This window comes from Akebia trifoliata, chromosome 14 (assembly GCF_017979445.1).
Source record: "Akebia trifoliata isolate Shusen 1 chromosome 14, ASM1797944v1, whole genome shotgun sequence".
In the NCBI taxonomy this organism is placed as follows: Eukaryota; Viridiplantae; Streptophyta; class Magnoliopsida; order Ranunculales; family Lardizabalaceae; genus Akebia; species Akebia trifoliata.
In genome coordinates, this window is record NC_141388.1 from 2086443 (window position 1) to 2101182 (window position 14740).

Sequence of the window (14740 nt, forward strand, 5' to 3'; positions counted from 1 at the left end):
AGATGATAGATTGAAAACGGGGTTTAATAGGATAAAAATAATTTATTCTAAAAACTAAAGAGCTTGAAGATATTGATTTTTTTTTTCAAAGAAAAAATTAGGGGTTTTGACTAGAGATTGAAGATGAGGGTATTTAGGTCATTTTATTGATTTCTCAAAAATGACTTATGTCAAGGGGCATGCCATCAGTTTACAAAATGGGGGGATCTCATTTGGGGGGGGGGGGGGGGAGTATCTCTAAATCACCTTTAAATAAAGAGAAACAATTTCCTTACTACCTTAGTTAAGATTTTAAGCCTCATTTTGCTCAAATGGATTATCACGTTAACAATCCAACACCACAACCCTTAGATTTCATTGAAAAACTCATATTAAAAAAAAAAAAAAATTATAAAAAATTTATTTTGGACTCAATCCAAGGTTTTGAAAATGGATGACTACCAAACTTTCACCAAACTCAAAAGTAAAATTAAAATTCAACTGTGAAAACTTAATCATTTTTTATCTTCTTTTTAAAATTCATAGAATTTTGTCGTCTACAACCATAAAGCATCGGATCTTGTTTTTAGATTTCACAAGGTGGGTGCAAGGACCCTTAGTAAGGGTGAAATCCTTACTAACTTAGTAAGGTTAGTGAGACTCTTAAATAGATTGGTCATTGGAAGTAACCCCAGACCAGGGATCTGGACAGGGATATTCTCATTTTTTAAAGAGCTTTAAGAAATATTTTTCTACCAAGAATTTATTTTAAAACTCTCTCTCTCTCTTAAACTCGAGTTCGACTTGTAACTCGGTTAAGCATTTAACACTTAACTCGTTTGAGCCAGGATGATTTTGTCAAGCACGTTTGTTATATTGGTAGGATCACTGCCCCTCTGGAGTTAAGTCAGGTTGTCGGCTTCCCCACAAGTTGTTCTGATCCCAAGGGACCTACTGACGTTGGACGTACAGTTGGTGATTGGTCTAACGTACACATTTCAGCAAATTAAAATTTGTTAGGAGTGTAAATTTTATTAGGGAAAATTATTAAAAGAAGGTAAAATATTTTAATATTAAAAAAAAAATCATTTTTTTTTTAAATTATCAAAATTGAGTTAAGTTGCTGGACTATCTGACCTTTTAAATGGAGACTAAATTAGTGAGGTGCAAAAACGTTGGACAATCCAATGTTCTAACCATTAAAAGGGTATTTTTGATAAAATAATGTATTTTAACATATTAAAATGCTGGTCAATTTAGTGAGTTACTAAAACACTGGACTGTCTAGTAACTTAATTCAATTTTGATCATTTTTTGAAAATATATATTTTTTTTTATAAATATTAAAATATTTTATCCTCTTTTAATAATTTACCTAATGAGAATCTCATCTGGTTATACCATTTTCATTAATGCTAATAAAAACCGCATTAATGAATTTTACTTTCAAGGAACAAGTTCTAGAATCATAAATAAATAGGTCCATATCATTCTGATTTTATTCAATTTCTGAATCTGATTATAGCAAAATCATTTTTATAATCTGAAACATAACATCAGATTCTAGAATTGGATTATTGGTGAGTAGAATAACCTCATTAGTTTGATTAGCAATATAAAGCATGTTGTACCTAACCCCAAGAGGTTGGCCTAGTGACAAGCCAAGTTTTGATAAGCTCTTCAAGAAGAGTTGGTCGAGTGTTTGAAAACCCACGAAGCAATGAATTCCTTGGGGCCATCCTCTAGGGTCCGATTGACCCTCGACTCAATCAATTGCACGTAAGACTTTTCGAGAGGGTCGTGTTTGTGATTCTGAGCGAAGGAACTCATCTTTATGATTGACATATTGGGATTGAAGGGTTGTTAGGTTCTCCTGATACTTCTCATTGATCTCACTCATTTTCTGAAACAATAAACACTGTAAAACCACCATTCAAGGTTTAGTTTTTGGAAAGTGGAGTCACTCACATAGCATCTAAAGTTTACAAGTTCTTCCACCATAATTTGGAAAAGTGTTATGAAGATGCAAGAAAGAACCAAAAAGGATAAAAAAATTTGAGATTAGCGAATACCAACAATGGTAAGTCTTAATTTAGAACCTTCAACTTACACATTAGCAAACCATCTCGATTGAATTTCCCTTACATTATCACCCATTGGGATTACTAGTAAATTTATATGAACACTTTCATTTCTAATTTTACCTCGTAAGTTTTTTTCACACACCAATCTTTGCATCAGCAGTTTTTGTTACATTCAATCTATGAACACGTTGTTTTTTGGTTGCCCAACCATTCACCTTCATAATGCATAGCTGGACTTATTCTCATCTAATAAAATTTTTCCTTATTTTAGTTTCATTGAGACGCACATTTTGGTGCCCCACCAATAAATAAGTGGATGATGGATGGTAAGTTGCACAAGTGCACCAATTGCAAATAGAGTCGTGATCCAGAACAGTGTCCCATTCCTATAACAATGTTAGGTGTCTACATGGCACTTTTTTTAATTCGAGTTCAAGCACATTGGGGAGCATGCACGACTGGGTTAAGAGCCCTAGCCTAGGTGTTTTAAACTCTAAGAAAAATGTTCCATGTAGACACCTTACTTTTATTATAGGAACGAGATACCATTCTAGATCCTCACTCCAGCAACTAAAGATTGGGAGGGCTAGCATTGATAACATATTGTCATTTACATTTGAGCGAAAAATTAATAGGAAAATACTGAAATTGACTTCCTTCGATACTGTGTTGATGTGGCAATGTGAAGAGAATTGTAGATTTCTTGTCTAGTACTCGATGAAAAAAATATATGGTACTCTACACACTACCACGTTAAGTGTAGTATCGAAGGAAGTCGGTTTAGAACGACTCAAAAGAATATTGCCCTCATTCTCTAACTAAAAACTTCACACCGTGTGAGTCTCTAGAAATGACTATTATTTCATATTTAGCAAAGAAAAAATTATCGGCAATTGCTTGTTTTTAAGCCCCAAAATGAATGTTTTAAATTTTACTTGAAACAAAATATAATCTTCCTGTAAGAGATGCATCATGTTATGATGCATATGATACGTGTATCTCATAATAAAAGGAAGGTTGAGATGGTGATTGAGAATAAATTTTTTAGTAACATCTATTAAGATATTCTAAATTAGAAATTATCAGATAATTAATATATCTATATTAGGTTAGTTTCTAATATCTTGGTTGATATAATCTCTATAAATACCCTAATAGGTTCTATGTAATATTCATCCAAGAATTATCCTCAATAATTTCATATTTCCACATGGTATCAGAACTCAAGTTCCACTGAGCACATCAATCTTGGTGCATCATTCTTCGATGATAGCGCTACCGCCATCATCGAACCTAAATTATTTTGTTCCCTTTATTAGTATTTTTTTTTCAATAAAAATATTGTATTTCTCTATGTTTTTACATCCCTAGTTCACAAGTTAATCCTTCACGATCTTGATTTCCATTTGATCTATAATCTCTTCAACGAGAGTTCTTGTATTTAAATTGCACGATCCTTATTTGTATGCTTATGGAAGAGGTCATGACAGACCTGATCTAATGGACCACCAGCTCTGACAAACTAAAAATGAGCAGGATGCGACAGTGATGGACTTCACAGACAGGCGATGACCATCATTAAACTTGATTGGACGTTTGTGGATATCCATCATCAAGTATTTCATGAAATCAATATGAGTTATTCAATTAAACCAATTGCATACTCTTTCTTCAAAAGACCATGCAATCCCGAGAGGATGTAAGAGATGCATCATATTATGATGCGTGAGATACATTGTATCATTGGCAATGTATCTCATAATAAAAGGAAGGTTGAGGTGGTGATTGAGAATGAAATATTTAGTAATATCTATTAAGATATTCCAAATTAGGAATTGTAGATAATTAATATATGTATATTAGGTTAGTTTCTAATATCTTGGTTGATGTAATTTCTATAAATACCTTAATAGGATTCATGTAATCTTCATCCAAGAATTCTCAATAAAATTCTAGATTCTACACGCTTTTCATAGTTCTTTCTTCCAAAAATAAAAAATTTAACTCCTAAAACCTATAGGTGAGTTGATTGTGATGGTTTGATCGTGTATGATATAACTAAATCCTTGCAAGGTTATGTGCAACTCCAGTAGTTTAAAATCCAAAATTAACAAAAGTTAGAAACAAACAAACCAGCAGGGAAATATTGAGGGTGTACTGTTACGTCCCATGAATAGATACACTCTCTGCACAATGAGCACCCCCTAAATACTTTTGGTCTATCAGTTGGGTTCGTATACTTCAAATATGGGAAGTATATGCTTAGGAAAATATTTACCTTAGATTAGAAGATATTTAGTCATAAAATAATATTTTATTTAGATAATATGTATTTGAATTTAATTGTTTTTAAATCATTTTAATTAAAAATATACAAAATCCCATTTGACTTGATCTAGTTTTACTAACTTGGATGAGGTTTTCAAATATCGCTCAAGTCACCTCGCTTGCCTCACGAGAGTTTGCACACGTGAGACACCTTGTCTATCCATCTCATACATGGATGAGTAATCTCGGTCTCAAGCGAGATTTAAAACCATGCCATATAGTGGGGATATCTATCATTAGTGAAAGGAACAACTTAGAGAAATGATTACATGAGGTCTTGAAAAGGAATGGTTTTATCGTGACAATTGTTGCAAGTGTATCATTAATGACGTCGACTACAGAGTATGATGGTATATTACAACCCTAAGAGATATGGGATGTTAACCTTTTCCGCATCACAAACACGTGGATTCTTTTCTTATTTCAATATGTAATCAAGACGTCTAGTTTGGACATCTTTATTTCAACCCTAAAGAGGTATTGGTGAATACCATAAAGCTTCTTGACAAAAACTAGGTAGTTTTTTATCGTAATATTTTTTTTGTTAGTTTGGACTAATTTTGATATGGATCAATTGAGTTTCAAGTCTCATCAATAAATTATTTCCTTTTCTATCGTAAGATCGTAGGTGTTGCTTGGTTGGATCCATGTAAGTGCATTTTGGACAATTTAACCATAAACAAAGTCATTCTCAACATGCTAATCATAGTCACAAAATAATCAATGCTAATATTGTTAACCATTTAAAATAGTAGGGTTAACCCATCGACAGTTAGCTGAGATGGTAAAGAAGGATTGGGTGTGCTCCTCAAGTCCTGACTTCGGGTCTTTATATGCTCTTCCACTGCAATGTGACTATTTAAATGATGTTACATGACAATGTGTTGGATGGGGTGTGACACTCAAGGATTAATTTTGATGGATAAGGTTTTCCTATGGGTTGGTGAAGTCCAATAGACTATCGTTAGCCCGCTAGATTCAGAGATACCCTATTAAAAAAAAAATTAAAAAATTATAGAATTAAATAAATTAACTACGGGTCTTATTAGGGCACACGTTGAAGTGCAATAAATACACGTTGAAACTTGGAATTTTAGTGTATTTTTGTAAAAAAAAAATAACTAAGGGCATTTTCAATACAAAATCCAGTGTCCAAAGTGTATTTATTGCACTTTAATGCATGTTAACAAAATCCATTAACTATTTAATTGAGCAATAGAAATTTTGAATTCAAGCCAACTTTTAATGGATTGAAATCATGTAGGATGGTATCTAAGATTGTGGACAAATCACTGTAAAATTGGATAATTCACAATGTTATTTGTGTAGGACTCGCACACGATAATACAAATAGGGATAATATAGATTGACCGATGAACATGAACTCTTAAGTGTCTATTTGATTGCCAGGGGAACATGATTTTAAAAATATGAATGTATCGGTCGATATGTATTGGTATCGGTTAAGATTGATACGAAATATTGAATCAGAAACATTGAATATTTCAAGAATGTATCGATTTTTTTCATTAACCAAAACAATCAATTGATACTGCATTTTAAACCTAGGATGGAAAAATGTGTTTTGCAAGCGTATGATTAGGTATTTAAATAATAAAAAATATATTATTGTATAAAAAAAATCCCTCAGAATGGGAAAATTTTTTTCCACTCTCCTTAAGCAAATGATATTCACATCGTCATTTCTTAATGTTCGCTCTCAATTACCCCAAACTAATGACTAATTATTTGTTCTCATGGTGTCAAAACTCGTCCATGACCGAGATGCATCGCCCGAATCATCTCGGTATCGCCTAGCAACAAGACGGATGTACAAGTTAATGTATCTCTTAAAACCATGTTTATTCTTGACATTTTCATAATTCATTTTATCAACATAATAATATTCTTATGATTATTTTCTAGAGAATTTCTTCTAATTCAAAACACTTTCCCATTTTACCAACATAATAATATTCTTATGATTATTTTCTAGAGAATTCATTCTAACTGAAAACACTTACCCATTTTATCAACATAATAATATTCTTATGAAAATTTTCTAGAGAATCCATTCTCATAGAAAATATTTTCTTTACAAATCATAGAGACCCTAATTTCAGTTCCAATCGCGGGAATCGGGAAGTTCCCACTCGAGCAACACCATACACATACACTCCCACAACGAAACACAACACAGTGAAAAAGGAGGAAGGGAGTGATGTGGAAGAAGGTTTTTACACAAAGCGGAGGAGCACTACATCCATGGCGCATGTTAGCAAAGCAGCATTCTACAAGCGTATCTTCCGCAGTCGACTCTATCTTACTCCGTTCGCTCAAAGAACACTACCTCGAAGTCTCTAAAATGACTCCACCACCAGTAAGAGAACACGCACACACACATAAAAATCCCTACTTTTTCCACTAAATTTATCTAGGGTTTTAGTGTCTCCGCTAAATTTATCTGCGTTTTATGCTTCACAGAAAGTAAGCCCTCCATCTTCATTCTCAATCGTAAAAGGTGCGCTCGATTCCAGTGGTCCTGTTCTTCGAAAAACTTATGGTGATGAAGAGATCAGTATCTCTGTAATGCGATTGGCGAACATTATTCCTGGTGGTGGAGAAGACGAAGATGACGATGGTGTTAATCAGTTATTTCTTCATGTGGATGTCTTGAGGCCTTGTCGCGACGATTCTCTGCATTTTCTTTGTGGACTTTATCCGGACGCGTTGGGGATTCACTCTGTTTCTATGAGGCCAAAGATCGAATCTTCTCAATTTCTCGCTGTTCCGAAGAAATACAGTGGCCCTGCTTTCCAGTACGTTTTCTACTTATTCTTTCATGTGTTTGTATGTTAATGGTTACTTTCTAACTGATAAAAGGTCTGAGAGAAGTTTTAATCGAAAAAAAAAGAGCTCAAATTTATGAGCTTTGTGTGGAATCCATGAAAATGGGGGGTTTTAACTAAGTTGCGTTGTGGATAGTTGACGAAAATAATCCTAATTGCGACATCTTAAACCAAAAAGTGAAAATTTTAAAAGGTCATTAGATGTTGTTAGTGAGCATTGTCGCTAAGGATTTCAATTGGGGCAATGTTTTGAGTCCTAATGAGTTATTGTTTAGTTAATCCACAAATGGTAAATTATTCTGTTTAACTGTAATCTCTATGTTCTCTATAGTTGTTGTCACCTCTGAAAGAGTACACTTCTTGCACAATACGAGAGAACTTGAATTGGACTGATAAAACAGACTTTAGGGCTTAGGGCACTGTTTTCATCTATGAAATAACTTGAAGTGCAACTATACATGAACTGGTGCCTACTCATCTAAGTAAAGACATGGAAAATGATTAAAATATTTTATTCATGGATTATGCCCAATGTGGATTTTTTTGGTTCCATTTCGATTGAATGGTCATGAATGGCCATAGATCCAGTGTGTGTGGGTGATTTGGTAACCAAAATATGGAAGTATGATTACTTAATTGTTTCCAATGTGTCTTGTTGTCTCTCTACTTTCATATCATTTTGAATAAGAGAAGGATGGATTCCTTAACATCGGTCGCAGCTCCATTGGTTGTCTCTCTACTTTCATGTTTTTCTTTTTCAAATCTATATGACCCAAAAAACGTGAAATGATAAAACATAAATATAACATCTATCACCCATGAAATGCTCACCTACTCACCTACACGGAGTAAATAAATCCTCTTGCCAACATGAATATAAATAGCATCCCTCATGCCAACACAAGTATAAGTAACATCCCTTGCGCCAACACGGGTATAAATAACATCCCTCGCACCAACACGAGTATAAATAACTCATGGTCACTCACATACCACACACATTACATTGGAAACTCTATTCCATTTCAATCTCTATTGTGCATCCTCGATGCTCACCTACTCAAAAACCAAATCTAATGATTTCTACAAGCCATTTCAATGAGAATTTTGAAGTTTTGATGGCCAAAAATCATTTTTCAAAAATGTTATTTTTTCTTCGGTTAGCCAAGGAACAAGATTCCGATTTTACACATTTTCTGAAAAAGAAACCGAAAGGAGCTTTGGTTAGCCGATGATTCCTTCGGTTAGTCGAACGTGCAAAAAACTATTTTCCAAAACTCGATTTTCAGTTCAAAAGTTTCCAAATCTTCCACAAATTCATTCTAAGAAATTTCTAAAACATTTTAAACATAAAAATCCATCCAAAATCCTACACATACAAGCATGATTTGCAAAATAATCATATTTGAACATTTCTAAAACATTTTCTCAAAATAGATAACCATATGTAGAAATCGAAGTTTCCTACCTCTTTAGATTTAATTCTTAGCTTTGAAATCGATGTCCTGAATATTTATTCAACTAGTCCAGCTTTTTATTCATTTTCTAACGAGATCAAAACCTAGATTAAAAGTCGAGAGACAAAAATTCTTTAGATTCAACTTCTCTATAGTTTTTTTTTATAAGTAAAAGCGTATTCATAAAACTTCTCTTCTCTTCTCTTCTCTATAGTTTTAACACAAAATGAATATGAACTAGTTCTTTATAAATATATATATTCTTCTAAACTATCTTTTTGGGTCAACTAACTTAAATAATCAAATCAAGCTCACACAAAACTATGTTTCTCGACAATTGTAAACCTACTAACATTACATGTTTGACTCATAAATTATCCCATCACAACTTTGATTAATAATCAAAAATTTTCATAAAATTTATTCTTCTGGATACGAAATAAAATTTCCAGGGTATTACATGTTTAATCCACTCTTATTTACTCTTCATAGTTCATATTTTTGTCAAGTTTTTTTTTTTTTTTGGGGGGGGGCGTGATTCTAATACTTTAAAGACTCAACCATGTCTTCCCATATTTGTTGGAGCTTTAATATATATCCCTCTGTATCTAGATTGGGTTCTTTATTAGCATCTTCCTATATTCTGCTAATGGAGTTGTTGTTTTAGGCAATGTATCAGCCCGATTTCCAATATTAATTTGATCCTCAAACACAAGACTGTGTCAGGCACGTCTCGTTAACCATTTTAGGATTCCTGGATCTTTTTTATTATTTTGTATCTTGAGGTAGGACTTGTATGTTTATCTCCCACAATTGTCATGGGATTAAAATTACTAGTCATACTATGAAATTGTGGGAGAGAGAGTATGGAGAAAATGTTAAGGAATTCAAGGGAGTTCTTTGAGGATTTCTTAGGCAGATGGCATTACGTTTGCAATATTTCTTGTGAGTAGTCCCCATGTAGCGGCTTATTGCCTAATCATCTCAACCGACCTTTCCTTTCTCTAATAAATCTTATTTATATAGAAAAGAGAAAACACTTAGATAAAAACTACCATATGAGAGAACCAATTTGTTTTCATGCTAAGGATTGGGGAGGTCAACTGTCAAAACTATACTCTTAGACAATTAGTGCTGGAGTTTTAAGAAAAAGAAGAAGTCTATATATGTTTTATTTACTTAAAAAAAAAACATTCGATATGTATCCTTGAAAATTTAATTTTGGCTGGTTTTAAGAAAAAGGGATTCTCAGATGATCAACTGTCAAAACTATACTCTTAGATGATCAATGGTGGAAGTCTATATATGTTTTATTTACTTGGAAAAAATATATGATATGTATCCTTGGACGAGGAATTTTCAATTACAATGCGTTTGTGCTGAGGATTGTCCTTAAGCCCTTTTTACTAATTATGAATCAATTAACTGCTCATATTCATGAAGAGTTCCTTTTGGCGTAAATTCAAAACTATAATTTTATTTTTTAATATTACGTGGGTGAAGGTGGGATTTTGATCCCAATTCTTTGATCTTACTACTCACAAAATATGTCAGTTCATGGAGGGATACGTTAGAAACCTAGGTGTTAAGATAAGTAGGACCAAAACTGAATATATTTAGTGCAACTTCAGTGAGGAGACACTCCTGTGGATGAAACGTTATTTAAGATTGACAGGCAAGAATTTCTTCAAAGAGGAAACTTCCGTTATTTGAGTCAATTTATCCATAGAGACGAAGAAGTTGGTCAAAATGAGACCCATATAATAGTCCTGAATAGATAAAGTAGAGGGCACATATGGAGCTGATGGAATTTTTTAATAAAAGAATAATATGACCAACAATGCTTTATTGAGCTAGTTGTTGGGTGGATGGTCAAGAAACATGTTCACATAGTGTGGCAGAGATGAGGATGTTGAGATGAATGAGTGGTAAGACTAGAAAAGACAAAATCTGAAATGAGTATATTTGAGAGAATTAAGGAATAACCCAATAGGAGATAAAATACAAGAAAGTAAGATAATGCCAGGAATGATGTCGATGGAGGTAGTAAGGAAAGATGTGAAGACACTTACCTTAACTGAAGATATGGTTCAAGATAGAGTTGAGAGGCAAAATATGATGCTAACCACAATATTTGGGGTAAGGCATAGATGATGATGATTTCTTAAGGTGTCTTATGTTAAATTTACTTGTATGGTTGTTCCATTTTACCAGCTTTGTGGATCATTGCTGGGTTTATACATTTGCAAATGGTGTGCCCACAAGTCTGTTACATCATGTCTTTTGTTTTATTTGTTATGGCAGTTTCGTAGAGACATTTGCATTTCTCACTCAGGTTATTTTTGTGATAACTTGCTGGCAGAGATCTCGACGAGAGAATGAGGGATGCATTTCATGGATATATAGAGGAACGTGGTGTGAATGAGAGTCTCTTTCCATTTCTCCAAGCATGGCTTTATGTGAAGGATCATCGGAATCTTATGCGCTGGTTCAAAACAGCAGGCACTTTAATTAACGAACACAAGTCAACTTGAGCTCAAAATGTTTTGTTGGTTATAGTTCTAAATACACAGATGATTGATTACCCTCTCTTAAGTAAGTGCTGTATTTAAAGAAATGCACTTTTCAATTTTTGTAGCAGGTGAGTAGATACCTGTAATTTGCAGTAGATTGTACAATTTACGAGGTTATTTGGGGTTTCATACAAATTTTTTTTCCTTCGTATGGTATGAACTTCCATTTTCACATTTTTATTTATTATTTATTTTGATAGTATATTCCATACAATTTGAGTTGCCAGCTTGGCAAGTCCCATGTGGTATTACCACAGACCTGGATTCAATACCCACCTTCATCGGCTTTCATAGTGTAAAAATATTCCTATTCACATGTACTTCTCTTTATGAGGATTGCAAGAGAACAGAGTTCCGTCATTTTGCAATGGAAGAATGTGAATCTCACTTGTCTTTGCATGAGACGGGTAGTGCCTTTCAGATGAGTGATTGGTGGACGATTCTATATAGTTCGACATTACTTTATGCTAAAACTTATTTGGACATGTAAGTTGACTTGGTGGTTTAGGAACAACTTTTTCTTATAAATTGGTGGGTTTTTCTCATGAATGTTATGTTTTTTGGCATATAATATTTTTCACATTCTGTTTATGGTCTCTTTCCAATATGTTGGGTTTTGATTTTCTATAATGGGTTTAGACTAGTTAGTTCTTCTTCTTCCACCACCTAAGTTACATGCTATAGATAGAATCATGCTGGGGTGACACAAAAGGAGACACAAGGGTGACAAAAACATTACCGTAGATGCTTTTCCGTGAAATTCAAGTAAAAAGCATCTACGGTTATGTGCGCGCCGCCCCATAAATTTTGCCACCTTTGTGTCTCTGTTTGTGTCATTCCAGCATTTTCCTAGTGGATATTCTGAACTTTGGAGTGTCTCATGAAGTATTCTTCAAAGAGTTTGGTCCGTTACATTACATCCACCGATTTTACTTCCTTGGGAATCTGATGCAATGCAACACAAGGGCGTAAGGATATCATAGTGTTGCAGTGATGTTGTGAACAACAGTGTGGACAGTGCATACATGTGGTGTGATCATTGATGCCAATAGTGCTGTGAGAAGAGATGGATCAGATTTCACCCCTATATCATTCTACTGCTACAGTTCAGGATGTTACATTTAAGTTCTCTTGTATTAAATGTGTTACGCTTTACCTAGAAATTCTCGTTTAATATACTTCCATGCAATTAAAAAAAAAAAAAGTATTAATGATCAATGATTTAGTACTTCGATGGGGTGCTCAACTCTGGATCAAGAAATTTGAGTTTTTTTTTTTTTTTTTTCAGGTTGATTTTAGAACCTTAAAAATAAGATGGTATTGATTGATGAACCCTTAGTAATTGGAACCTTATATTACAATTGTTGCTCCCGCTCTGAAATCTCAATCTGAGTGCTGAGAATTCTCAAAACCTTGCACCCAAAATGTTTGACCTCATGCCGTATACTTGGTTGTTCATTCATTAGTTTCTTGTTAGATGACAAAAATGCAGTATTGCTCTTATTTATTGAGAGACTATACATGTGATAATACTGGAGTAACATTGAATTTGACATCGTTTGGGATAACAGGTGTGCACAGAACCATAGGTGCTTCTCCCTCATATCTCGATGACAAACATTTATGCTTCTATAGACACATCCAGATCAGCAATGTCTGAAATGAAAATTCTTCATTAGTTAAACTTGAAACTTTCTAGGTGTGTCTTGCTGCCAAAAAAATCACGTTAAATGTTTGTTGCTAATGAGAAATATTATCGATCAACACAACACACACACACACACACACACACAATGCTCGCTCGCTCTGGTCTAGAGGCCCGAAAGCCTTCCAATGCACACGATGGTCAAAAGAATTCCATTGGCCGATTCATCATGCACTAAGCTTGCTTCTATTGGACAGAAGAATGCGAAGTGGCGGACCAACAAAATCATAAAGTGCACGTGTGTTGGTTACGAACCTTGAGCTCGTGTGACACATGTCGCACTACAAGTAGGTGTCATGGCATACACCATGCTTTGGATTCTTATGATTCATCAAGTAAGAAAAAATCAAAAGTAAAATATGTGGCCAACATAGCCTTCCACTCTTCATGATGGCTCATATATGAGGGGTCAAAACCAAGCACATCATTTCCTCCACCATCAAAAGGTTTGGCTTTTGCGTAGCAAGAAGTCTTTTGCTTCATAGTTTGGGAATGACATGGGGGCCAGTTCAGAAAACAATAAAAAATGCGTGACAAGTGTGTATATCGTCCAAATATACATCTTTTGCTTATTTGTTGGTTGGATTTTGTTACCAATAGCCATGTTATTGTGTTTAAAATATGAATTTTAAGATTTAAAATGGTCATCTTTATTTATTTAATTTTTTTTAAATATGACCTATCTGATTTGTCAATAAGTAATTTTACTTCAATAGTTATAAATAAAAATCATTTTTTAATGCATGATTGACCTTGGTCTTTCTTATAGACTAATGAAAATGACCTAAGAGCCCTTATCTTCAACATGTAACCAATAAACCTTGCTTTTTCTTCCCAAAAGCAATCCTCAAATATTCACCAAAACGTGGAGCGGTACGTCTAAATCACCAAACTTAAATGATCTAATTAGAATTATACTTGAGCTTCAATAATATTGCTTCTGTAGGGCATGTTTGCTTACAATGGCAACACTACATGGGCTTGCAATTATTTTGTTCTCTCCCCTATTGAATGTGAACACAAAGCTGGAAAGATGTTGGTCCTTTTCACAACATTTTTCCAAATTTGTTATTACTATAATTAATAAGGGTAGTTTTGTAACTTTATTTGGATGTGGCATTTTTCTTATATTAGAATTCCACTAAACTGTCAATTTGGGATAAGAAGACCCGAAATCCGATCCGATAACTTTGGATCTGGATTAGGATTTGGGTTGCAATATGAACTGATTCGATAGCCTAACCTATCCCATATTGCATCAAATTTGGTACCTTTAAAAAGTTCACCAAGACTTTTAGAATAATATCAATTAGTAAATATTTTATTTAAATATGATAGTTTTTTTGCCCTTTCTAGGAAAGCAAGATTATTCTTCTTCAATCATGTTCGCGTAAATTAGTGTAGAAATACTTGGTTGTATGACAAACATTTACAATTTAAATGAACGGAGAAGATGAAGTCACGAGAAGGTGAAATAACAACTAATCTTAACGTTATCGATATTGAAGTGCAATTAATAGAGTAGACTAAAATAGAGGTTATTAAAACAAGATTATTTTTCAAGATAGATGTCCAACCAACAACTCGTGATGTGCAACTAGTTGGTCCCCATGGAAAATCCAATAGAGGGTTGACATTGTGGAAAATCCAATAAAGAGTAGAGGTGTTGTATGAACAAAACCCCTATTTTCTTATATTAAAATAGAAAAATACGAGTTATCAACATGAGGAGTTTGTAAAATTTGGTGTGGCAATAGTAACTCTC

General features: G+C 33.8%; 1 protein-coding gene across 1 annotated transcript; it reads left to right on the forward strand.

Annotated features, from left to right (window-relative positions):
• Positions 1-6525: 6525 nt before the first annotated feature.
• LOC147385419 (Mitochondrial glycoprotein family protein) lies at positions 6526-11405 on the forward strand. The gene is made up of 3 exons (XM_086424140.1): positions 6526-6771; positions 6876-7210; positions 11060-11405. Exons 1-3 carry the CDS (start codon positions 6613-6615, stop codon positions 11229-11231), a joined length of 666 nt encoding a protein of 221 aa, XP_086280266.1. The 5' UTR covers positions 6526-6612; the 3' UTR covers positions 11232-11405.
• Positions 11406-14740: the final 3335 nt, after the last annotated feature.

What these genes read in the sequence shown, in the direction of transcription:
- LOC147385419 (XM_086424140.1), top strand. Translation starts at nt 6,613, where the DNA reads ATGTGGAAGAAGGTTTTTACACAAAGCGGAGGAGCACTACATCCATGG. An exon ending in CTAAAATGACTCCACCACCA is followed by an intron (nt 6,772 to 6,875) that starts GTAAGAGAACAC and finishes TATGCTTCACAG; the next exon opens with AAAGTAAGCCCTCCATCTTC. An exon ending in TACAGTGGCCCTGCTTTCCA is followed by an intron (nt 7,211 to 11,059) that starts GTACGTTTTCTA and finishes ACTTGCTGGCAG; the next exon opens with AGATCTCGACGAGAGAATGA.